The 25,975-nt window shown below is 42.1% G+C and overlaps 4 protein-coding genes across 4 annotated transcripts; 3 read left to right on the forward strand and 1 right to left on the reverse strand.

Moving 5' to 3' along the window:
- The first annotated feature begins 393 nt into the window (after positions 1–393).
- On the forward strand, positions 394–2,040 carry lsm7 (LSM7 homolog, U6 small nuclear RNA and mRNA degradation associated). Its single transcript, XM_063891066.1, has 4 exons — positions 394–510; positions 736–826; positions 1,235–1,306; positions 1,536–2,040. The coding sequence occupies exons 1-4, from the start codon at positions 505–507 to the stop codon at positions 1,676–1,678; spliced, it is 312 nt and encodes a 103-aa protein (XP_063747136.1). The 5' UTR covers positions 394–504; the 3' UTR covers positions 1,679–2,040.
- A 1,566-nt stretch (positions 2,041–3,606) lies between these two features.
- tmprss9 (transmembrane serine protease 9) lies at positions 3,607–13,582 on the forward strand. Its single transcript, XM_063892304.1, is given in 17 exon segments — positions 3,607–3,971; positions 5,182–5,379; positions 5,503–5,630; positions 5,708–5,775; positions 6,400–6,575; positions 6,659–6,703; positions 6,875–6,988; positions 7,085–7,250; positions 7,613–7,887; positions 8,686–8,828; positions 9,712–9,991; positions 10,480–10,593; positions 10,857–11,025; positions 11,097–11,362; positions 12,143–12,172; positions 12,175–12,278; positions 12,825–13,582. Coding segments are annotated over 16 exon segments (2,349 nt in total). The 5' UTR covers positions 3,607–3,971; positions 5,182–5,270; the 3' UTR covers positions 12,987–13,582.
- A 794-nt stretch (positions 13,583–14,376) lies between these two features.
- On the reverse strand, positions 14,377–16,069 carry timm13 (translocase of inner mitochondrial membrane 13 homolog (yeast)). The gene is made up of 3 exons (XM_063892305.1): positions 15,818–16,069; positions 15,226–15,294; positions 14,377–15,013 (listed from the first exon to the last, which is right to left on the reverse strand). Exons 1-3 carry the CDS (start codon positions 15,935–15,937, stop codon positions 14,915–14,917), a joined length of 288 nt encoding a protein of 95 aa, XP_063748375.1. The 5' UTR covers positions 15,938–16,069; the 3' UTR covers positions 14,377–14,914.
- Positions 16,070–20,314: 4,245 nt separating this feature from the next.
- Positions 20,315–25,271, forward strand: enc3 (ectodermal-neural cortex 3). The gene is given in 4 exon segments (XM_063891837.1): positions 20,315–20,554; positions 23,135–24,169; positions 24,491–25,075; positions 25,077–25,271. Coding segments are annotated over 3 exon segments (1,770 nt in total). The 5' UTR covers positions 20,315–20,554; positions 23,135–23,146; the 3' UTR covers positions 25,239–25,271.
- Positions 25,272–25,975: the final 704 nt, after the last annotated feature.

The raw sequence follows: 25,975 nt of genomic DNA on the forward strand, positions 1-25,975 counted from the left end.
TTTTTTAATATATTTTACATATTTTAACTGGTGTAATGCTTATAATAATAATAATAATAATAATAATAATAATAATAATAATAATAATAATAATCGTCTACAATCTAATAAACAAAAACTGATGAAGTTAGTTGAGGCGCTCAGCCATTTGATTGGTGAAAAATGTTTGAAAAAACAATTTAATAAATAAAATAAAAATTAACAACAAAATTACAAATATATTTTAAAAAATTGAAAAATATATTTAAATTTTTTGGGGAAAATGATAAAAAATATATATATATATTTGAAAAAAAACAATAGAAAAAATTAAGACATCGGGTTGGGGGGGGGGGGGCTATTGTATTATTGAAGAGTTAATAAAGAACATTTAATTTATATTTATAGTTTATTTTTTGGGGTAGATCATTTTTGGTCCACTCTCCAGTACAGCAGGTGGTGGTAATGCATCTTTAACGCTGGTTACCACCCGCAATAAAACCGTAGAAGAAGAAGAAGAGCAACATGGCGGTGAGTTCGTGTTTTGTTAGCTTTCATTCAAACTTTACTTCACCTTTCCCTTTTTTCACATTATAATGACTATATTTAGACAGTTGTTGTTTATTGTGAACATGACCTGTAATGTGGGTGAAATCCTTTACAGTTAAGGGTTGTTTTGCCTGCTTTGGCAAACTTGGCTAGCTGAGTAAAGCTAACATGTGACTTAAAAACACATTTTACTTGTTTATTTTGCAGGATAAAGAAAAGAAGAAGAAGGAGAGCATCTTCGACTTGTCAAAATACATCGATAAGCCGATTCGTGTGAAGTTTCAAGGTGGACGAGAGGGTAAGTGCAATGATACCGGTGATGATAAGCTAATGCTAACAGAATCAGCCGGTGCAAACGTTAGCTTCATGTTGTTACTAGGTAGATTTACTCCACTACCTTTATTTAATACCTTTAGTTGCTTTACAGATTAGAATTAATGATGTGAAATATAATCAGCCCTTAATCAGCTTTAGTTCACCTGGAGTAAATTCAGCAGCTACCCTGCAGTATACAAAGCCATTAAAGCTAGCTGCACATTTACCAGCTCTGAGAACACGACTTTTACTTGTAACGGAGTATTCCCAGACTCTGGTTCTTCTACTTTCACTCAAACACAAGATCTGAGTTCTTTTCCCACCTCTGTTCCTAAAGTATTTGAATTGATCCTGACTAATGTTAGCGTTACCCTGTGTTTTCCTCTCTCAGCCAGCGGTGTTCTGAAAGGATTTGATCCTCTGCTGAACCTGGTGCTGGACGGCACAATCGAGTACATGCGTGGTGAGTCACACACTTTGCAGGAAACGTTTATCTTTTACTTTTCTTTTAAATGCAAACAAAGCCAATTTGGAATCAGGATCAGAATGAATGCCACTTAGTGACATTGTCATGTGGATTGTCATTATTATTTAGCATGAGACTGTAAACTTTGTAGACGTTTTTTAATTGGTTGAGGATTTTTTTAAAGGGTATTCTTTAAATGTAAATGTGAGTTATTGTGTGTCTGTAGATCCCGATGACCAGCTGAAGCTGACAGAAGACACCCGGCAGCTGGGGCTGGTGGTCTGCAGAGGAACCTCCGTCGTGCTCATCTGTCCTCAGGACGGCATGGAGGCCATACCCAACCCCTTCGTACAGCAGCAGGACGGCTAACACACACATCTCTCACACACACACACACACACACACACACACACACACATACAACCACGCACACACTTGAACATCTGGTGGAGTTTTTTGTTTTAATTTTTAAACATGACTTTAATAATGCGTCCGATGAAGTGAATTTCTCTTCAGAACCATTCTAAGTTGGTGAGCGAGTGGACACTTGAAAGCACTTCGCTGTTAGTCCGGTCTGTAGTGTGCACGTTTGGGAAGATTTGAGTTGTTAAGAGCCCACACTTTTGGGAAGTGTTAACAGAACCATTTTCTTTTCGTCCACAATAAGAACCTTTTTACTATTCTTTGTCGTTTTTGATAAAAAAATAAAAGGAAATATGTTTCTTCAAGAAGTTGTTCTCTGTTGTTCTTGTACACATTGGTCGTATTGGTTGGAGATTTTGATGTAGGAATCTCATTCGTGATTTTTTTCTTGTGTTTCAGAGAGCCATGAAGTATGTAGTAATTAAATGAACATGGTGGGGTAGTTTAAGTCATTTCAATCCATAGTTTTAGTGCGGTCTTAGTCGACTACAACTCAAAATTAAGTCAACATTAGAGATAGATAGAGTCGGAGGATGAAACCCTCTTTATTAGTCGCATACATGCACACAGCAGAGCACACACAGTGAAATTAGTCCTCTGCATTTAACCCATCCTAGTACTAGGAGCAGTGGGCAGCTATCGTGCAGCGCCCGGGGAGCAATGGGGAGGGGGGATTGGAGGTGTCCGGTGCCTTGCTCAAGGGCACCACAGCAGGGCCTAGGAGGTGAACTGGGACCTCTCCAAGTAGCAGTCCACTTTCCATATTTCAAGTCTGTTCGGGGACTTGAACCGGCGACCCTACGATTCCCAGTCCAAGCCCCTACTGACTGAGCCACTGCTGGACATTAAGTCACTAGTCAAGATATGTTCTCTTTATTTCCTCGGCTAATTTTAAAATGTAGTGTCTGAGATCCTTGTCAAATGTCTTTTTATGTACATTAATTCATTTAATAAATAAACTAGTAGATCATGTAATACATTTCATAGCAATTACCAACTACAGCAGACCAGTTGAGGGACTTCTTAATGTAATGGTATTCTGTGGACAAACTACACCTGATTGGCTGCAGCTCGTCCCCTTCGTCGCACAGGAACAGAGGTGTTTGCTTGTGTCTTTAAAAGAGTTTAAATGGATAAAGGCGGTGTGTGTAAGAAATCAACTGAAGCCTTCGCACACTGATGGAGAGACGTGTAGTTATAACTCCTAACCTTTGTTAGTTTCTATAGGAGGGGGTTATGATGCTGCTGCTTTGTTTGTTATATTATTATTGTGTTGGGAATTTAATTTTTAAAAACTCCATTAATTAAAGTAGATCATGTATCATATTTTATTGAGTTATAAAGAAAACTATTACCTTTATTTTTACTACAACTTGCTTTGTTTGAGTGATGAAAATAAAAATCTTGAAGTCCTCATTTGGCTCATTTCAGAATAATATTTACTGTAAATGCTGCTGGGTATTTTGGGGAAATAACCAATAAAATCATCTTAATCTATACAATTATTATTCTTATTATTCTTATTAATAATAATATTAACAATAATACATGATCAGTCATTTTTTGACTTTATTTTGGATTATTAATCTGAATCTCTTAGTATTTTAGATTTTTAAATAATAGTGGAATAAATATATATTAAATTGCATTTGAGTAAATGTATTTAATTAATGCCCAGCGAGCCTTTATCTTACTTCACTTCCTCTCACTTTTACATTAAGTGCAGAAGTTTAATTAACTCGCAGTGAAGGCAGATTACAGGGACTGTGATCCAGGTGAAAGGACCCGGATGTGGTGCCAGGTTTTATGCAGAATTCCAGCAGGCTTCGCCCCTCCTCTGTGATCACTCACTGTAGAGCACAGGCTGCAAACACACAGGACATGTTGCATGCTCCTTAACTTCCCTCCATCTTTCTGTAACGTTGCGTAAAAAGGAGTAACCCATGTTTGTCGTTTACCTGGAGATTATGGCAGCTAGTCTGAGGTGACAGGAGAAAATGCCTGAGTACACCGGGGTGTAACCGAAGGGGATCAGGCCCGAGGATGGGAGGAGAGTCGGCCGGGGATTTGTGAAGCCGAGCCGACCAAAGTAAACTGAGGACGGGGATCCACCTGCGGCACGCCCCCGGGCAGCTGGAACAAATAGCGGACCTCTCTGTCCTCCATCCAGGTCATCTGCTCCGGTGTCACACACTGTGGGAGATCGTGGATGTGTCCGGAGGAAGGAGAGAAGAAAGAGGTGAGTGAGTTTACCTGCGGACATAAAGCCGTTATTGTTTGATGCTCCACGCTGGGATGCACCTGGAGGGACATCCGTGCGTAATTCACTCGTGCGTAAAATATCCTAACTGAGTGGAGTTATTCCTTTAGTATTCTTTTATCTGCAGAGTTTAAGGGGTGGTTAACTTGTGTTTTTTTTTAGTTGTTTTTGTTTTTTTTAATGTGTGGCGTTTCTCCACATCTAACCTGAGATCGCCAGGCAGCAACATGGCCTCCGTGGTCTCTTTTACGCACAGTTTCAGCCAGCTCCACCGAACAGAATCCCTGCTGAATGACATGTGTATTAATTCCTCACGACTTTATAATCATTATCCCGCATTTTCTTTAATTGCCATCTTGATTTGATATTAAGCAATGTCTAGCCTGTGAGCTACATGTCTATGGTTTTGGTCCTATGAATACTGGGACCCTATTCCTTACATTTTGGAAACAACATAAGGATCACTGTAGAATTTTAAAGGCACATACAGCTCAGTGTTTATTGACTGCTGTGTGTGAGAAGATGAACCAACTATGTTAATTAAGTAGTTTTGTCTGTTTTAATGCAATGCAATGGAACACAATACATCCTTCATAGTGTAAATTGTCCTTTATTATATCAGGAATATTGTATGTAAGCTGTTGTAGATCCACTTACACACCCATTCCTTTAGTCTAAAAGGCCTCACTTAGCACATCAGTCTAATGGCATTTCCAGTCTCCAATATTATCACTCATTTTATCTGCAGCTAATTCAACCTGTGATTTACAGTAAAAAAAATATAAAATTGTCAGCAAACCAGAGCCCAGTCTGCTCTGATTGGTTAGCTGGCCCGCTCTGTTGTGATTGGTCCACTGCTTAGAGATGTCCCGCCCCTTAGACTTATCAAGTACAATGTGTTGGAGTGCTATCCAATAGAAGCGAGAGAGTGGGGTAGTGATGTCACTATGTTCAGGAAGTAAACAAAGGAGTCCAATGGAGGAATTGCAGGCGGGGGGGGGGGGGAGTGTGTGGGAGAGAAGACAGGGATTTTAGCCTTTGCAGACCATTGACATGCACCAAAACCTATAGAACACACTACAGGAAAAGGGAGCCCTAAAGAGCACAACAGAGCCCCTTAAAGTAGAGGATGTGTTCTTCTTCTAACTCCCATATGGTCGTGTAAATGTGTGTATTTGTATTGTGTGAGTTTTACCAGCTGGATCGTTTAGTCAGTCGGGCGTTATGAGGCAGGACGCAGTGGTATGAGAGTTGTGAGGTCGGTGTTGTGAATCCAACATGGAGGTGAAGAAGAATGCTCCCTCCAGCCCCACCTGCTACAGGAGCACCGTCATCGCCGTCCTCCTCTTCTTCCTCCTCGTCGGGGTGTGTGTAGGCCTGTTTATCGGTGAGTCATTTGATGGATCCTCTCACGATGATGAGGACAAAGTATTCAGAATCACACCGGGCCCGATTAAGCTCTTTCTAAATGTACTTTGAAGGATGAATGATTCCCTCTCTGTGCTCGCAGCCTACATGGTGCAGGAGCGGCACTACTTCATGGAGACGGTGGAGCTGAAGGGTCTGAAGTACAACCAGTCTCTGCAGCACGAGGGCTCTGGGTTCTCCATCATGCTGACCTCAGTCCTAAAGTCAAAGGTCAGTGCTCACTCTCACCAAGAGCCACTACGTCCTCTTTAAATCGTTGTTAATTGTACTTCTTGACTTTCTTCCAGATTAAAACTGTCTTCGCTGCCTCGTCGATATCGAATCACTACGTTGATTGGAGTATTGTTGCCTATGGGTGAGTTAACGCTGACCCAAAGTGGCAATAGATCACTTTACTGACTTAATTATGAAGTAAGTGCTGATTGTGCAATGCAATATAGAATAATGACATCATCAACATTTCAAGAGCTTTGCTTTGAGAATGCAATTGTGTCTGCTTCCGGGTCTCCCTTTCAAAATAAAAGCCCGACATATAAACATACACACAACACACTTATCCTACTACCAGATAAAACACCAGAAGGATATTAAAAAGAAAGAGTCTTACCTGTACCTGGTATACTAGTAGCAATTATCAAACACATTTTTGAATAAACTGGATAAAATAGGATAACTTTATAAACTCAATTTGTAAATTAATTATATCAAATGGAAAACATCACCATGAGGATTAGAAATCAAGTGTATGTCTGTGATGATAGACAAAGCAATGGGTGAGTTATAAACATTATGGAGGTTTAGTTGGTTTAAAAAGAATATGAACGGTAGCATGAATATAGACAGTATAATATCTGTTAATGTGCTTTAGTTTGAATTCTATTTCATTTTGTTATCTGTGGCCAGAAACAATATCATTTAAGGAAGCCCTAGGTGTGATTTTTATCTGTTAAAATAAACAACTCTGTCCGTCTCTCCGCAGAAACATCAACGACGAGGTGATGGCGACGTTCCGGCTGGCCTTCAGGGTCTCCAAGGTGCAGCAGTACTCAGACGGCTTCGTCCAGGACCTGCTGAGAGCCGGACTCGGATCAGTGATGCACGGCAGACCTCTGGAGGTGCCGGGATTCGGAGAGATCCACGCTATCATCTTACTGGGTAATAAAACGGTGGCGTCATGAGGTCGCTGTCTGCAGGGGGAAGACGCAGAAATAACCCTCAGTGTCTGTGTTTCCATACAGGAGCCAGTGGGAAGTCTTTCTACGCTATTGGAGATGAGATGATGGGTGAGTTATAACATGGATGCATGGTAAAGAGTTCCTGAATTATATCCCAGAGCATGTTTTACAGTGCCCTCACCTGAATGTAAGGCGCTATAGGCCGGCTCTATGAAGACCTTATTGTACCTTTTTAGTTTCCTTCCATCCCGACATTTCTCTCTAACCCGTGCTCTGCAGCCAGGTGTCCTGACAACACGTTCGCCTGTGATAACGGGGAGTGTGTCAACAAGTTGAATCCAGAGTGCGACTTCATCTCCGACTGTGCCGACGGATCTGATGAGGCTCGATGTGGTAAATGTCTTTAAACTTGTACAGTCCAAAAAAGAATGTGCTGGCACTAGCATATCTGAAACAAAAAACCCCTCCATGTTGACTTTTCCCCCTCAGCCTGCGGTACTCGTCCGGCTATGGGGAGTCGGGTGGTGGGGGGGGAGGACGCCCGGCACGGGGAGCTGCCGTGGCAGGTGAGTCTGCGGCTGCATGGACGCCACACCTGCGGAGCCTCCATCATCAGCGAGCGCTGGCTGGTCAGCGCCGCTCACTGCTTCGAGAGGTAGGCCGCGTTTACAAATCACTGAGGAGCTTTTTACAATATCTGTCAAGCCGGGACACTTTCCCTGATGGCATTTAAAAAACTAAAGGGGAAAACTATTAAATTGCTTTCTTGTAAAAAATCTGAATATAATTTTTTTGGGGTGAAATTCGGATTTTCTAGACAGTTGTTAAATTTTAGAATGAAATAGAAATAATAATAATAAATATTAAGATAAAAATAAATAAAACATCAAAATAAATAAAACAATTACAATTAAATAAATGAAAATATAATAAAAAATAATAAAAAACTAAATAGTACATTTCTTACACGTTGCACCTTTTACTAAATTTTGCTCATCTCTTTCTTTCTGTTTCCAGGGACGACGACCCCAGAGAGTGGACGGCCCTCGTCGGGGCCCGACTGGTGAACGGAGACGAGTCCGAGTCCACGATCATCAACATCAAGTCTCTGGTGGTGTCTCCGGACTACAACCCGATGACCACCGACAACGACGTGACGGTGCTGGAGCTGGAGACCCCCCTCACCTTCAGCTCCTACGTCCAGCCCGTCTGCCTGCCCTCCCTGTCCCACGTGTTCGCCCCCGGGCAGAGCTGCATGGTGTCCGGTTGGGGAGCCCTGCACATGTTAAACGGTGAGCTTAATTAATCCAACCTTTATTGACCATTGCATACCATCCCCATCTCTCCTCCTGACCCAGTCCTAACCTATACCATCATTAGAGTCGCCCGGATTATAATCTTTCGAAAGAAATGAAATACTGAGTGTGATTCTATCTCATTTGCAAGGGTAATTTTGCTGATAGTGAGCAAAGTACTTGTTCCTGCCTTTTTTTTAAATGTATTTCTGATTCTATGATATCAATATGTTTGAATATTTTGGGACAAGATGATTGTTTTCGCGTCAAAGCAAAACAAATCGTAAGAAAATATAGGTTTTTATTCTATTCTATTTTATTATTTGCTGCAATCTGGGAATATTTTTTAAAAACGATGAGTTGTCAATCATTTTTTTAAATGTAATTATTCTACAAAATGTAAAGAAATGTTTCAATCCCAGCTTTTTAGGTCCAGGACAACGTCTTTAAATGTCTAAAATCAGAATATATTCAGTTTATCATGATAAAAAAACAGAGGAAAGCAAGTAAACTCCACACATAAGAGGCTTATAAAAGCATTATTGCATTTCACAATTAATTGATCAGCAAAATAGTTGGCTAATTGTTGCAGCTCTTATGCAAATGAAAACTAAACAGGGCATTAAGGCATGCGGTATAGATAGAATTCTTAAAGGACTGCATGTCAAATAAAGATGATTAAAGAAGATCACTCCAACAATACGACATGCAGAATACCTAGGCCTTAGTGCACAAGACATAATGATGCATGCATATTGTATCAGTGAGAGTAATGTGTGTGTCTTTGCTCTTCAGCCGAAGTTCCTCCCGTGCTGCAGAAGGCCGTGGTGAAGATCATCGACTCCAAGGTGTGCAATAAGTCAGCGGTGTACAGAGGAGCCGTTTCTCACAACATGATGTGTGCCGGCTTCCTGCAGGGCAAGGTGGACTCCTGTCAGGTCAGTGCTGCTCCCGCTGGGTCACATGAGGCCCGAGAGGTATCATCTTACATCCTCGCACAATGATTCCTCACCTCGGGGCGAAGTGTGCGTACACTGGTTGTTTTTTAGAGCATAAGAAGGGAAAACACTGTATGATCAACACTGGTCCTGCCCTAAAATAGAGAACTGGAGGCTGTAATTTTATCCAAGCATAGCAATGTGAGTGCTGTTGATAATACAGTGAGAAGACATGACGTTCCTCCCCAGTAAAGAATCAACACAGCTCCCATTCAAGCTTTTAGAGTCATCTGGACACAATACATTTCAATTGTGGACATCTGGTGGGTTTATTGTATCTTGCAGTGTCAAATTTGCCGCAATTTGGCCAAAAAAAGAACAAATTTAGGCCTTAAACTTTTGGACACAAAGACTCAGACACACATTTAAGCCATGTCGTTTCGTGTCTAGATCAAATTGCCATCATTTTAAGACCAAATAAAAAGAAACATAGCCACTACTCCTACACATTTTGAGCTAAATTTGGTCCTGAACGTCTCTGAACCAAGCAGGAGGTTAAATACCTTTCCAGTTGTTCTATGTTCCGTACAGGTTTGTTTCAGCTGGCCCTTTTTTATCAGATCTTCTGTATGAATTGTGCTATTGCAACCACATTTGGTCGAAAACGCTTACTAAATACCAACTAATTCATTATATTAGTGGCTTTTCTGTGGGCCAAGAAATGTTCCTGCTCTGAATTCTTTTTATTTTTGTAATTTCAAGCTCAATACGGTGAATTTTTTTGCTCATAAATCTTGGAAATCCCCGTTTTTATAGTATAATCAACCAACACTGACATTAAACTGATCTAGAGTTTCACAGGTCTTGTGTTTTCCCCCTACAGGGTGACTCTGGAGGGCCTCTGGTGTGTGAGGGGGCCCCGGGGCGCTTCTTCCTGGCCGGGGTGGTGAGTTGGGGTGTGGGCTGTGCTCAGATCAACAGGCCCGGGGTCTACTCCCGCATCACCAAGCTCCGCAACTGGATTCTTAGCCACACCGACCCCAGCCTGGTCCACGACTCCCCTCAGTCTGCCGTGCCGGTCACCGTGATAGAGGGAGGCTTCAATCACCCCCCAGTACCCGGGACCACGGCTACTGAAGTGACCCCTGCTCTGACACTCAATGGTAATGTCACACTGAAAGAGGCCTCATCTAGAGGTCACTCGCTCATGGGTTACCAGGAGAAACCTGATGAAGTTCAATGAGACTACTAAACGCAATCAGTCCGTTAATCAGTGGAAGGTTAAGAAGGTTTGCCACTTAGAGGTTTCGACCTCTTTTAGAAAAGACATCCCTGAGCCACTGAGAATTGGAAGGAGCTTTTTTGGGTTTCCAGTGAAGAGAAGTGAAGTAAAAGCCAGAATATCTAATTGCCTCGAGTTGTGTCTATTGGGCACCCACAATGGGCACAGACTTTCACAGTGAGTGAAGTTTTTTTGAGATAAAGTGTTGTTCATTCATGGTAAGAATCATAACCTTTTTCTAGCCACAGAGTTTGTGTTCTGTGGAGGGAACCAGTACGATGCTAACTTCCGGGTTAGCCTTCAAAAATGCACCATCCCTGCTGTGCTCTATACTTTTTTTAGCTCTTGCGTTGTGATCTGTCCTTCCAGGTATGAACTGCAGTGGAAACTTCCAGTGTAGCGCCACCGCCTGCATCAGCAAGGTCAACCCGGAGTGTGACGGCGTCTCAGACTGCGCTAATGAGGCCGACGAAAGAAACTGTGGTAAGGAGTTCACTTACTGGATTTTATAGAAGAAACCTAATCACACGTCTTCCGTTTTAAACCAATAACCCACCTGTGTCGAATTAATCTTGGCCAATTAAAAATAAATGAAATGGTTTCAATGGTTTGACTTATCCAAAGCTAATGCTCTTGCAGAATAAGGCTGTTTTAAAGTGTGTGTCTGCATGGTTTAATGCATTTGTTCTAAGTTGCATTGCATGACGAGCTAAAATAAATATAGTGATGCATGGTTTTTGTGTCAGACTGCGGCCTACGTCCTGCGCTGGGCTCCCAAAGGATCGTGGGTGGAGTGACGGCTCGCAGGGGGGAGTGGCCTTGGATCGGCAGCCTGCAGTACCAGAGGCTGCACCGGTGTGGCGCCACACTCATTCACAGCAAATGGTTAATCACTGCGGCACACTGCTTCAAAAGGTACTGCTGAACCTCAAATATTTCTCCCATTACGTCCAGATCTGTACTGAGTGTTTATCTTTGACCCCCAGTGACGCCAACCCCTCTAACTGGGCCGTGAGTCTGGGGTCAGTGCTGCGCTCGGGGGTCGGAGCGCTGGTCATCCCCATCCAGAGGGTCGTCCTCCACCCGGCCTTCAACGGCACCAACATGGACCATGACGTGGCTCTGTTGGAGCTAGTGGTCCCGGCCCCCATGTCCTACACCATCCAGTCCGCCTGCCTCCCCTCGCCCGTGCATCGTTTCCCCAAGGAGGCAGAGTGCTACGTCACAGGCTGGGGGTCCATGAGGGAGGGAGGTGAGAGAGGCTCAGTTTTTCTGGAAAGCATTTAACAGTTGCATACTAATGTTCCATGATACAACAAACTGGAGAATTGGACATCATGTCATCATGACGAAGCTACCACATTATCAATAACCCTTCAGACTCAAAAACGACATCTGGGACTATTTCTTTTTCTAAATGATCACAAGAATTTTGTACAGAAGAACCCCATCAATCCTTCAACTGCACACTTAATTAAAACACTGTTAATTGGTCTGTTCTAACAATATGTATCTCTTACCCTCCAGAAACTGTAGATTTAGTCACTGTAGAAGTGTGTTGACTACCACTGGGAAGCCTAAAGTTTGGCATATTGGCCACTGCGCTCTTGGTTTTGTGAAACATTTTACAATTAACTCTTATGATCTGAAAACTCAGTGCGAAATTGTTAAAGTTGTGAAGCCAAAATTGGACAACACTGTTGTCTACCGACCTGTCAATCACAGGGTAGCCATACTCCAAAGAAACACCAGCTTTATTTTCTATTCGACTTCAAATAGACATCCTGTTGTATGGAAAAACATACTGAAGCCATGAACTCATCAGAAAATGTTTACTGATATAATAAATCAAGTGAGATGTAGGTTAATTTTTTCATAGACTTCTATACATCTGACTTCTTATTGCTACCGGAGGAGTCGCCCCCTGCTGGATGAAAGATAGAAGGACATTTTCCGCAAGGGCTTCACTTTCCATACCTAGAGTTTTTGTGAAAATGCATTAACCACTCGTATAATCTTTATTATTTGCCAGGCTCGTTGACCAACATGCTGCAGAAGCTGCAGTGAGCATCATAGAGCAGCCAGACTGCCAGCGGTCATACAGAGACGCTCTGACTCCTAACATGATGTGTGCCGGATACATGGAGGGAGGCCGGGACACCTGTTGGGTAAGAAGCAGAATATCTTTGTTAACAAAGCCTGGAAAAAGGGCCAGTGTGTGGCAAATAAACACATGTATTTGAGCCTTTGCAGACCATTTACATGCACTAAAACCTAAAAAAACACACTACAGGAAAGGGAAAACCCAGAAAAAGTCAAACAGGGGTCCTTGAACCCAATCAGAGCGCAGTTAATCTTGCCTGTAACTTTTCAGGTGCTCCTGGTACTAATCTTTTAAGAAGGAAAGCATAACATCTACTCTTGGTTTGGAGATACTTGATGACGTTCAGAGCACTTAATGGAGAGAGTAGACTTGGTCCCCCCCCCCCCTCTGTTCCCTCGCTGTAATCTTCTCATGTAAGGAAACCCTCGTGCATTCCTGTCTCGGTCAAAGCACCTGGCATCCCAGCGGCGAGCCAAGTGACATTCTCTCTGTAGCTCACTCTTCTGCTCCCCTGCTCATCCTTAATTAATCATGTTATTCATCGTTACGCGCCGGAGACCTTTTGTGCATGGAGCTTATTCACCACTTCTTTCTCTCTACCGTTACACAGGGTGACTCCGGGGGCCCGCTGACCTGCCGTGAGCCGTCCGGTCGCTGGTTTGTTGCGGGAGTGACCAGCTGGGGACACGGCTGTGGGCGAATCGGCTTCCCGGGGGTGTACACTCGTACCACGTCCATCCGGAAATGGATTTCTACATACCTGCCTTTCTGAGGAAAAAAGGTGCTGACACGGACAGAGGGGATTTCCCCACCATTTCTTCTTTAAAAAATGTACTGTAAGGACTAAAATCATGCCACATGATGATAGTGTCCTCAGTGTTGACCCGCGTGACCTTCTGGTGCTGTTTATTATACTGTGTGGTCATCTGAACTGGGACTAACCTGGTCTATAAGGAGCATAATGAGTCGTGGCTCATGGACGTTTTGCATTCACAATATTTATTTCACTTATTTATTATTTCTCCGATCGGTAAACTTGATTTTCATGGTGCATTTTTTGTGTGGGGTTCAGAATATATGTGGTTCATTTATGGGTTGTCTTTTTTCGTATCTATTCTCAGAAATAAAGACAAAGATTTGATGTTATATTTGTGACTGAAAAGTGGGTTTCTGGGAAAAATATATTTCCTTTTGACAAAGTTGAAAGATCTTTCTGTTTATTTGGGAATGTAGAGGACTCGGGTTGATGGGATTTATTGACTACTCTTTAAAAATAGTTTCATTTCTCTCACAATGATGCTGAAAATAGCTGTAGTGGCTCTCTCAAAAAAAAAAGAGGACTGTGGTTACCAGACATCTGACAAAGCCATACACACACACACACACTGGAGAGCGGTTCAGTGTACACCAAGACAGACCCCACTGAAACAAACCCACCACTGTGGAGGGCGGCAGATAGAGTGACGACTAGAAAACAGGTCAGACAAAACAGTTTTGTTCTCCGGGCGTACTTTGATATCGCTCTGTTTGGAGGCTGGTGAATGTCAGGTTCACGGTTGTGAAAACACCGAGCTGCTCTACAAGTGTTCCTTTTTCCTTTTAAGTAGGTCTTCTAAAGAAACGGCATGTTAAGGAAAGCCTGGGGTGGGGGGGGGGATTATTGTTGTGCTGCTTGTTCTCGAGGCACAATTGTTTAGTCCCTCCGGGCGTGAAAACAACGAAAGAATGGGGACACGGCGCTATTGTGGCGACAGAAAATCCTGTTTACAGTTTGAAGTGTCCCAATTTTACAGACTCTTACACACACACATTTAACCTTAATTGGCAAGCAGGAGGGTGTCAGTGTTTCTATTGAAGCCCCACTGGAGTAAAAACACATTGTTGCTCCTAAAAAGGAATCCCAGAGTCCCACCATCCACCTAAAGCTGTAACGATTAGGCGACTACTTTAAGTCTATACACGGGATAATGATCTATTGATAATCATTACATTTTTCATGCAAATAGGGCAGAAAATGCTGTTTTTCTATCCTTAAATGATGTGTGATTTACTGTTTACCATCAGACTACTGTAAATATATTTGGATGTTGGATATTTGAAAAAAGAGAGAGATTTTGTCACTTTTTCAAATAAAACTAAACGATAAATCGAGAAACAGATCATGAGTTTTAGCCCTGATTGCAAAACAGAACATTTATTTTCTAATCTGCATACATTATTGGAACATATCCCAGCATGCATTGCTCAAGATATGGGGTACACTTTAGACAGGTGGTCATACAATCACAGGTTGTACTTGGAGACACATTCACACTTATGTTCACTCCAAAAAGCAATTTAGAGTGTCCAATTCTCATCAATTACATAAAGTATGCACGGGTAGATTGCATCTTTTTACAATGTATGTTTAATTAATTATTCATAACATAAAAACACATTTACTCAAACTGTATAACGGTTCCTCTGAGCAAAAGGAAAATGTCCATAGAGACTTGGTTAAGGCTCGAGTCCACCGGCTCCGCTGCCTGTCTGTCTGGTGTTGCGATGATGATGATGATGATGATGTTCTGCTGCAGCCACACACACACACACAACACATGTGAGTGTGCACAGCTCCAGCCTCCAGTGGAAAACACTGCTGCTGCTGCTCCTCACTGTGAGCAGCGGCAGGAAGGAAGGGATGGGTGCAGAGAGAGGTGTTCACATGCGTGCTCTTTCCTTCTGTAGTCTGGAGTTGTATGTACGGGACACGGTGTTCCAGGCATCCATGTACCGGTCCATGCACATGGCAATGCATTTCTGTGAGGACAAGAGCAGGCACGTGAGAACAGATTGTGATATTTTTAAAAGAATGCAACAAACAATACTTTTTTTAAATAAATAATTCTCCAGTATTTCATGGATTTTAATCAATATAAATATGCAATTTTTTAAAGAGGAGAGAAGTGTAAACTGGTTTCAGTCAACTCCTAGATATCTGTTTTACATCTTGAAGCCCAGCAGCACCATACCTGCTCAGAGTTGTCCAGCGTACTCCCAGGTTTCCCTATGCACTTCTTGAAGCATTTGTCTGTCATCCTCTGAAACACAAACACATTGTTTGCTATCATGTCTTACTAACAGCTGACAGTTCCCATCATCTCTTGGTGAGTAGTTGACCTTCTGTAGGTGAAATGGTAAAAATCACAACACACAATTCTACTGGTTAAAGTCTGAGTCGACTTATTGTTTGTTCAGTTTTGAGTCTAGTAGTAATCTTTCAAAAAGACTTTGAGGAACAGCACAATTGTACATCGGTAAGTCAAAATGAAAAGTGCTAGTCGACAAGGAAATGATTTGATCGAGGTCAGCCCCACATTAAAGAGGTTAAAGGTTAAAGGTTTTTGCACACTAATGTTACGTTATGTGAAAAGCAATTCCATTAATTCTGCTGTTACTATCATTTTTCCTTCTTTAACATACAATTACAGCATCCTCATTTAACGTTATGATAAGATTTATAATGGTCCTAATAACACCCTAAATAAACGTATCTAAATCTAACAATACTCTACTAAATTAAGTGTTAGCATGTTAGCTTAGCATCTTTCTCCATTGGTTTACCTGCAGCAGCTCCTGAGCGTTAGCCACCGCGATCTGCACTTTAACCTGCTCCATGATCGTCCCGGTGTCCACCTTCCCCCCAGCCCCACCGGCAGAGAAGTCTGAACCGAAACCTTCCATGTCTACCGTAAATCTTTCCAAAAACTGGAGCTTTACCGGTGTTTTAAGACACACGTGTGTACAGCTACCTCTAGGTTTTGGCTAACGTTAGTATTCAGTGCCCTTGACAGCGGCGGAAGTCTACATACGTCACTTCCGCATAAGGGGATGGCAACGAGGGAAGTGTAGTTCTTTAGAGAGTGGGATGAATTAGGTACTGTTGGCCACGCGGTGGAGCTATACTCTAATAAAAACAAACTAACCCTTGAATGAAATGAACTGGAGTCCTTTGTGTGCTAACAACACATGATATAGATTGTCTTTCCATATTTTTAAGTAGTTTAATGCAAAAATTGTTTGATTTTGAGATTTAATTCAAAATCAAGCTGGTTCATCACTAATTGCAGGACCGTCTGCTTTGACTCATTAAAAAATAAACAAATTTGACTAATTAACAAACCAATATGCAAGGCCAAAACAAAGTTATGTGATGTGCACAACAATTACAGACAAGTAATTGTTGGTAATGACTTGTCTGCAACTATTCCAGGCTCCCTTCAACCTTGGATTTTACAAATATGCTACACAAATAATAATATGGTACAGAAGTTAAACATTTAAGGGGAAAATATAAAGTATTTCTTAAAGACAGGGGTAAACTCATTGCAAAATGAATCAACTCTAATTTTGGGGGGATTTGTATTTACTTGTAAAACATCACAACAACAGCAAACCTTTCTGGAAAATAAATTAAATACAAAAATGAATAACAAGCACCCACCATGTGTCATTCTAATCTGGATATTCCCCTTTATTCACAGCACATTACAGTGATTCTTCCATCATTCCTTGGTAATTGGTACAAAGTTTCTATGCAAATTGCCTCAGCGAATAGATAACGCATTTACTTGAAACTATGTGGAAAGTAGGGGCCTCCAAGACATAAATAGAAGGTCATAAGAAGCTCCGCATTGTTTGGCGTTGAGTCGGGGGCACGAGGATGACCCCCTCTCCTTATGTTTCAGACGGGATGACCTCACTGAGAGGACCACCTGCCTCCAGTGAACAAATCTGTGGTACAGTGAGTCTGCAGGCAAACAATGGAGCGACGGTTACTGTCACTGTCAACAGACACTGTGCGACTGGCTTGATGCAACGCTGGGGGCATCGAGGAATAATTACGGGGGGTCTGATTAGTGGCGTGCCCGCCTCGCAGTAATTAATGACCGGTTACACACCCAAGCCCATGCAAAAACACACACACACACACACACACACACACACACACACACACACACACACACACACACACACACACACACACACACACACACACACACACACACACACACACACACACACACACACATTTACATTAATCCTTTGGGCTCACAGTCATGGACTGGATGGGGGGTTGGGTTAAAGTGCAGCAAAATGAATTAACCCTAGATTACAATCATGAGTTCATTATTCTAATCTGCTTAAATTCCTAATCTCCTTAAGGCACACTTGTGTGCATGAAAGCATGTTGGCGCAGTCTGCAACAAGGGAGGCTTCAACGAGCTCCGGCAACAATGAGAATGTGAAGCACCCATGAGTGTGTTCATGGTGTCAAACTCTGAGGTTACACAACGCTGCAGGTGATTACTTCAAGGCTTTCAAGTGTAAAAAAAGATGCTAGTGGCTTGAGATATAAGTAGTAGTCCGGTTTGAATCCCTAGTGAGGGACAAGAGAAGATACAGAAGCCCTGTGAGGCCATGTGATTACACAACACGCTCTTCCTTCAGTGCTCCTATGATAACTTGTTTTTTTCTGGTCATGTGTCATATGTAATTTACTCGAAATAACACATTTTGTTTTGCCGTGATAACAGGACAATAGTAAAACTTGGTATGACGAAAAAAACCGTGGTAGACGGGTTGTACTTTTCCTTAAAGAGGCCCTATTTGGGTATCCCCATTCCTGCAGTGTGTATGCATGTAAATGGTCTGCAAAGGCTAAAATCCCTGTGTTCCTTCCAGTGGGAGTTTTTCCTCCCACAGACATCAGCCTGAAACGCCTCCATTGGACTCCGTTGTTTAATTCCTGAACACAGTGACATCAATATGTAACACTCGCTCTCCTATTGGCTAGCTCTCCAACACATTGTACACGATGGGCTAAGGGGCTGGATATCTCTAGGAGGTTAACCAATCACACCAGAGCCAGCCAGCTAACCAATCAGACTGAGCTGACTTCCATATGGTGTTTCTTTGTATGCAGTCATTCCCTGAAAAGAGCAGGTGCAGCGTTTAACATAAACTATTATCCATTTAAATGTCCCAAGGAGACAAAGAGCCGGCACTCACAATAACATGTCTCTGGACCTGGCACACCTAAATGGAATTACGCCATTACAAGTGGTTGTTAATTACACATGCAGGCAGGTTGGGACGTGTCCCAGCAAAGACTGGCACAGAAACAACGCTTGATTCTTCAACCAGCTCTGTATTTCTTGAAATTCTTATAACCGTATTTATTTACTTTAAGGACTTTGATACTTATTTTTGTTCTGTTACAGAAATGAATAGGAAATGCAAGTGGATGAAGAGGTACTTAGAGCTTTTAGTCAAGTAAAATAAGAAATACTATGGTCTCAAAATACTTCAATACAAGTAGAAGTTCTGAATCGACAAGTGGAAGTAGGAGTATTTTAAGATGTACTTTAATCTCAAAAGCAAAACAACTTTAAGGTATTTTTTAAGTACTTTTGATTCCATTTTACTGTTGAAGTTTGACCCTGTTGAGATTTGTATTGATTTATTTTGTAAACACTGGATAGATAACAGCACTGCATCATATCCTATAAGCATCAACTGAGCTTTTAAATGTAAAAAGGGATGTAAGGTTAGATAAATAGGAGTAAAAAGTACAATATGTGCCTCTTAAATATAAGAATTGGAAGTACAAGTAGTAACAAATTGACTTTTTCAAGTACATACCTCAAAAGTTGTACTTAAAATAGAGTTTGTGAGTAAATATAGTGAATTTCATCAGTCAGTCTTTGGATTTTGGAAACAGTTATCAGCATTTTAGGTTTGAGTATGGCAAGCAAAAAGCTAAATGTACTTTCTACCAACTTGTACTTAATATTATCCACGTTTCATAACTTCAGTTGTCCCGTGAAATTCCCTGATTGCTGATTCCCGACTGGCCCCATTCTTGTCCCGATAACTCACGAGTCCTTAAATCCTTCAGAAAATGTGAAGAATTCAGCCGGAGAAACGAGCTCATGGTCCTCGAAGGGACTTTACCCTGTCATCATATGATCATTAAGACTGCTGGTTATGTGGAGCTGGCAAAATATGCCAGGGGACTGAGCTGTGCCTGGTGCTGAATCAATGACCGTGTCTTAGGTATTAATGTCTGGATAAACACAGTCTTTGTGGCCATGAGGGTTATCTAATTATCTTTCATTTTAGCAACCAGGGAGGTCTTTAATTCAATGAAAACTTGAAGAAAATGTATATTTGTTGGGATGATTCCAGTTTTTTTCACTCTAAATCTTTAAATTGTACCACTTTTAGGCCAACAGGAGGATGGCTTCAATATTTGCCTACAAAATGTAATTTGTGGCCACATGGAGGTGGTATTAGACCCAAATGTCCTGCAATAATAACATTACAGACAGCAAAACTCAACTATAAAATATATTAATAAAAAGTACAGTTATTCAAAATAATTCATACACATTTTTCCTGATTTATGGCCAAAAACACATCTGTAAAAACAAAATATGCTCCACATTTCCATTAAAATAAATATAATTAATATATCTAACTCACCACAACTTCATTTACTAATTGTCCTAATAATAATAAATATTATTATTATTATTATTATTTATAAATCAAAAACATCTTGTAATTATTTTTTATTCGAAAACATTTAAAACTTTTTAAAAATCTTAATACCTTTCCGGATTAAAAATAAAAGAGTCCTGATTCTGATTTAAAGGACATATGGCCTATTCATTTATAACTTTATTCATTGTATTGTATTCTGCTATTTTATTATTTGAAAACCATGTCTTTTTAGTATTACCTTGTATTTCATTTATATCTTTGCGGTTGCTGACAGGTGTTGTAGAAATAAACTTGCATTTCCTTAAAGGCAAACTTTCCTTTAAGTAAAAGTTTGAAACATCAGGCAGGTGAAACCCACACAGAGGCTGGTGCTCTTTATTGTTTAGTGCAATGCTATTCTCCAGCGATGCAGTGCACTGACCCTGAAGCTGGACCGAGAATAAAGAGCTGCAGCCCCATTGGACGGTGAGGACAAAGGGGGTGGAGCCTGTGGAGGAGTGGGAGGAGCCAGCGAGGACACCACGGCGGCTCGGCTCCTTCTCTCTGTTCGCTCTTTGCTCTCCTGCAGGCTGCGTGTTTCCCCCGAGAACAAAACCTAAACTTTAAACTGCGTTCGCTTATTTTTTAATGCAAATTTAATCTCGAATCTCGCGCCGCAGACACATGGATCAACCATTCCCCGACACTTCAGGATATGATGCCGTTTTGAACTCGGGATGTGTATAAATTAACTTCAGACAACTCAACAACGGAACAAGTCAACATACCCGGATCAACTGTGCGCCTATCAAGGTAAGAGGGAGATATTTCAAATGTGGAAGTACTCAGATGTTGTGCAGTTAAAGCAGAAGTACCAGAGTGTAGGAATACTCTGTCACAGTAAAAGTATTCTAAATGTTCCTCCAGTGAAAGTAGAAAGTACTCTCCTCTAAATGTACTTAAAGCAGCGACAGTAAAAGTAGTCATTGTCTGATTGGTCCATTTCAGAATAATATCTCTGATATGTTTTATAATGATTGATCATTAAAGTGTTCTCAGAGCTGGTAAAGGTGCAGCTAGTTTGAATGGCTTTGTATACTGCAGGGTAGCTGCTGGATTTACTGCAGGTGAACTAAAGTCTGATTTAAGGGTTCATTATATTTACCATCATTAATCCTAATCTGCCTAGCAACTAAAGGTGTTAAATAAATGCAGTGGGGTAAAAGTGCAGCATTTACCTCTGAAATGTAGTGACGTAGAAGTATAAAGTAGCATCAAGTGGAAATACTCAACTTAAGTACATCTAAATGTTACTTGAGTTGAGTTTGACATTTATCAAACTTCCGGAATGTGAGCCTTTGAGTCGCAGTGGTGCACCGGCGGCTCCTGTGATGTTAGCCGGCGGACTGTGGAGGAAAGTTGAGAGCATGCTGACCGCAGGCTCACATTTACTGCACACAAGCCATTGGATTTCACGCTGAGTCCCTCCACGGAAGTCCACAGTCTCCCTTTCAGTGGGATTGAATAGCCGACTTAAATGTATCTGCTGGGAAACAATGGAGGCTTTAAAGCGGAAGATATTTATCTGGTTGTGGACAGTCTTTCATTAACACACACTGTGCATTATAAACTGGTGACATGGTTCTATCCAGTGCAATTCATATGTAACATGCAGATAATTAGCGATGCAATCCCTTAGTCTATCATAATTTGCATTATAATGCACTATTCTATTTCTATGCTGATATTTCTTTCACTATTTATATCGGTTTTATTAGATTTTGTCCCAAATATGTTCATGTTGCATTGTTTGTGGAGCCTGGGACTTAAGTTGCATTGCCATATCTACACTGAGGCTACTGTGGACTTGACAATAAAGCATTGAATCTTGAATAATGGCCAACTAACTTCCGTTTTTCATGCAACAATGTAGGAAATATGGATGTGTTCTTGCTTTTCTTTGTCAAAAATCGGTATGCCCTACAATATCAAAGTCAATATCGAGGTATTTGATCAGAAATATTATGATATTTGATTTTCTCAAGACCACTCAGCCCTAGTTTCAGCCTTTATGTTGATCACATTTTGAAATTCAATGTCCACTTTATCGATTGGTGTTGTTTTTCATGCAAAAAAATGCATATATTTGGTTTGTACTGACATAGAACGACATTTAAACGCATTACTTTGGAGTTTATTTAACAATGATTCACTTTTTTCACTATTTTCTTGACCGAACGATCAAAAGGTAACCAATCTATTTTAAATTTCAACTAGAAATGGACATATATGTCGATATGATATCAGTATTGTGATATAAGACTAGATATTATCTCACATTTTGGATGTTGTGATATCACATAAGAGTGTTTTCTTGGTTTGGTTCGAGTAAATTGGGTTATTTTCTGAGTTTTTCATACATGTTTTAGCTGCTCTTTAGTTTGCCTCCAGTCATTGTATCCATAATACTGATGATTTGATATAAAAAGTGACTTTGTCTTTATATTTTGTGAAAGAACTAGAAGTCAACCATAAAATCTGGTCGCAATATAGTTATCGAGGTGTTTAGAAATGTTGTGAAATATCATTTTCTCTCTATGATCTAGCCCTAATGTTCTGGCATGAAGTGAAATGTATATTAAATTCAGCATCACCATCCTCCCACGTAATGTACAACAGCTGCAGGCCTGTCTTAAAACCACTGCGCTTGAGATCAAAAGATAGATTGGTCTGTTTCATCTGTTGCACTGTGGTTACATAATTTCATCCCGAAGGAGCTGGACTGGAGGTGTCGCATCTTATATGAGCCTGAGCGCTTTGACACCTTCTTGTGTTCGAGCCAGCCGAGGAACAGCACAGGCTGCGGGGAGCGAGCGGCTCTCTGCGCTCTGAGCCGGTGACTCACTGCCATGAAATGTTTATAGGGGTGGAATGATGTGATGTAGGGCAACACGCCCAAGGTGGGTTTACTTTGCCTGGCATTTCACACCACAGAAGGAAAGGAGAATTAAAAAGCCCGTTGACACTCAGATTGAGAAGTGGACACGTGCAGGTGTTTGAGTTTTTGTGTTCATTTGGAAGTGAACACATGCAGCTTGTGTGTGGGAGTGCTCCTTATCTGATCTCCTTTCATGTCTGAAGGCTGAACTTTATATCCGTTGTTATCTAAGCCTACTGATACGAGCGTTTTATTCCTGAGCAACCCATTCATCATCTGTGTTTACTCATAAAATGGTAGGAGTGTTTATGGCGTTCACATCAAAAGGACGGCGCATGAGCTGATAAGGTCTCTCCTGTCCATGTGTAATAAACGGTTGGTTAAACAAATACAAAGGTGCGGCTGTTTCTTAAAGCATGTACTTATATAAGTTGTCACCCTCTGTTCTGTTCTAGGTCCAAGTCAAGATGTCTGTCAGTAACCACGAAAACAGAAAGTCTCGCTCCAGTTCCGGCTCCATGAATATCCACCTCTTCCACAAGACGTCCCACGCCGACAGCCTGTTGACTCAGCTCAACCTGCTGCGCAAACGGAAAGTCTTCACAGATGTCATCCTGAAAGCGGGGAACAAATCCTTCCCCTGCCACCGGGCCGTCCTCGCCTCCTGCAGCCGATACTTCGAGGCGATGTTCAGCGGCGGGCTCAGGGAGAGTCGTGACGCCGAGGTCAACTTCCACGACTCCCTGCATCCCGAGGTGCTGGAGCTCTTGCTGGACTACGCCTACTCGGCTCGGATCATCATCAACGAGGAAAACGCGGAGTCGCTCCTGGAGGCCGGAGACATGCTCCAGTTCCACGACATCCGGGACGCAGCGTCGGAGTTTCTGGAGAAGAACCTGCACCAGTCGAACTGTTTCGGGATGATGCTGCTGTCGGACGCGCATCAATGCATGAAGCTTTACGAGCTGTCCTGGAGGATGTGCCTCGCAAACTTTGCTACTCTTTTCAAAACAGAGGACTTTCTCAGCCTGCCCAGAGACAAAGTCCAGGAGCTGATCTTAAGCGAGGAGCTGGAGGTGGAGGATGAGAGCCTGGTGTACGAGGCTGTCATCGACTGGGTCAAAGCGGACATGGAGCACCGGCACAGCGAGCTTCCCGAGCTGCTGCGATGCGTCCGCCTAGCTTTGCTCCCCGAGACGTACCTGCTGAAGAACGTGGCCTCGGAGGAGCTGGTGATGTGCAATAAAGTCGGCCGGGAGATCGTCGAAGATGCCGTGCGGTGCAAAATGAGGATCCTGCAGAACGACGGGATTGTGACGGGTTTCTGCGCCCGGCCGAGGAAGGTCAGCCAGGCCCTGCTGCTGCTGGGAGGACAGACGTTCATGTGCGATAAAGTCTACATGATCGACAACAAGACGAAGGAGATCACACCCAAAACAGACATCCCCAGCCCCAGGAAGGAATGTAGCGCCTGTGCTATTGGATGCAAGGTATGGAAATGAGCTCAACTTCAATTGTGTGCATTTCATGTCATTTTATATACAATGTGGATCTGAAATAGGGCTGAAATGTTTCCTGTGAGGGTCATTTCATATCTACATAATGATATATATCACAAAATAGCATATGACTTGATAAATGACTAATTTAATAAAGAAATGTTGCATCAAATAAGATCAAATGTGCTTTACAGTTCCCAATTTGGGATATAAAAATGAACATAATTGCAAATGTGAGTCAGCTTTTGCCTGTTGTAATAAATAAAAGACATCACAGGAGTCCACAACTGATTTCCTCTCTCTTTGTGTCAGGTCTATGTTACCGGAGGACGTGGCTCTGAGAACGGGGCCTCCAAAGACGTCTGGGTCTACGACACGTTACACGACGAGTGGTCCAAAGCTTCCCCGATGCTGGTGGCCAGATTCGGACACGGGGCGGCGGAGCTCGACCACATGCTGTACGTCGTCGGAGGACACACGTCTCTCGCAGGGTCCTTCCCCGCATCTCCGTCTGTGTCTCTGAAACAGGTGGAGCAGTACGACCCTCAGACCAACAAGTGGACGCTGGTGGCGCCTCTCCGAGAAGGGGTGAGCAACGCCGCCGTCGTGGGTGCCAAAAACAAACTCTTTGCCTTCGGGGGAACCAGTGTCAACCGGGACAAATACCCCAAGGTGCAGTGCTTCGACCCGTGCCAGAACCGGTGGACCGTGCCCGCCTCGTGCCCGCAGTTGTGGCGCTACACTGCTGCGGCCGTGGTGGGGAATCACGTCGTGGTGATCGGAGGCGACACCGAGTTCTCCGCCAGCTCCGCTTACCGGTTCAACAGCGAGACGTTCCAGTGGTCCAAGTTTGGAGACGTGACGGCGAAACGGATCAGCTGCCACGCAGTGGCGTCGGGGAAACAGACTGTACGTGGTCGGGGGGTACTTTGGGGCTCAGAGGTGTAAAACTCTAGACTGTTACGACCCATCGTCGGACTCTTGGGACAGTGTGACCAGTGTGCCCTACTCGCTCATTCCCACCGCCTTCGTCAGCACATGGAAGTACCTTCCAGCGTAGAGGGACAAACCAGCTCTATGAAGGTTCTACAGACTTGGTGAGTCGTTGTTTCTTCTTTAAACTGACCAAAAATGTCAATTAAATGTGCTATTCATACTAGGACTGGGCAATATATTGGTGACGTATGACTAGATACTGTTTTAGATTTCCGATATCATAAATACTTTTGATTAAGTTCAACATTATATTCATTGCCCAAGTACTGGGACAACAAAATGTACTTAGCATCTAACCAGAAGTGCAATAGAAGCAGTCAAGTGCAGTATTATGTTTGTATATATTATAACTAAATAAAAATGACAGAAAGAAAAAGGTCAAGGGTGTACAATATGACATTTATTTCAAATAATAATTAGCAATATCTGTCTTTACCTTGTTGAATGATATGACTTGTAGCTGGTCTATAATTTGCCTTATTCAGGCAAATCTAGAAAACTGAGAGTAATTTCTTAAAATTCTCATGGTTTAAATATTCTGCCAACGCCTCAATGGTCAACCCTACTTTATCAATATCGAAGTAGATTAGACAGACAGACAGACAGACAGATAGACAGATAGATAGACAGACAGACAGACAGACAGATAGACAGACAGACAGACAGACAGACAGACAGACAGACAGACAGACAGACAGATAGATAGAAGTACTTTATTGATCCCAATTTGGGATTTGTTTGCATTGCAGCAACATAAGACAAGGCATTGTACATAATAGAAATAAAATAGCGTTAAAAAAT

Source organism: Eleginops maclovinus, chromosome 9, assembly GCF_036324505.1.
Source record: "Eleginops maclovinus isolate JMC-PN-2008 ecotype Puerto Natales chromosome 9, JC_Emac_rtc_rv5, whole genome shotgun sequence".
Lineage (NCBI taxonomy): Eukaryota > Metazoa > Chordata > Actinopteri > Perciformes > Eleginopidae > Eleginops > Eleginops maclovinus.

Coding starts and splice junctions, on each gene's coding strand:
- timm13 (XM_063892305.1), bottom strand. CDS start 15,937: ATGGAAGGTTTCGGTTCAGACTTCTCTGCCGGTGGGGCTGGGGGGAAG. Junction 15,295..15,817: donor ACGCTCAGGAGCTGCTGCAG/GTAAACCAATGG, acceptor TTTGTGTTTCAG/AGGATGACAGACAAATGCTT. Junction 15,014..15,225: donor CGCTGGACAACTCTGAGCAG/GTATGGTGCTGC, acceptor TTGTCCTCACAG/AAATGCATTGCCATGTGCAT.
- lsm7 (XM_063891066.1), top strand. Junction 827..1,234: donor GTTTCAAGGTGGACGAGAGG/GTAAGTGCAATG, acceptor TTCCTCTCTCAG/CCAGCGGTGTTCTGAAAGGA. Junction 1,307..1,535: donor CACAATCGAGTACATGCGTG/GTGAGTCACACA, acceptor GTGTGTCTGTAG/ATCCCGATGACCAGCTGAAG.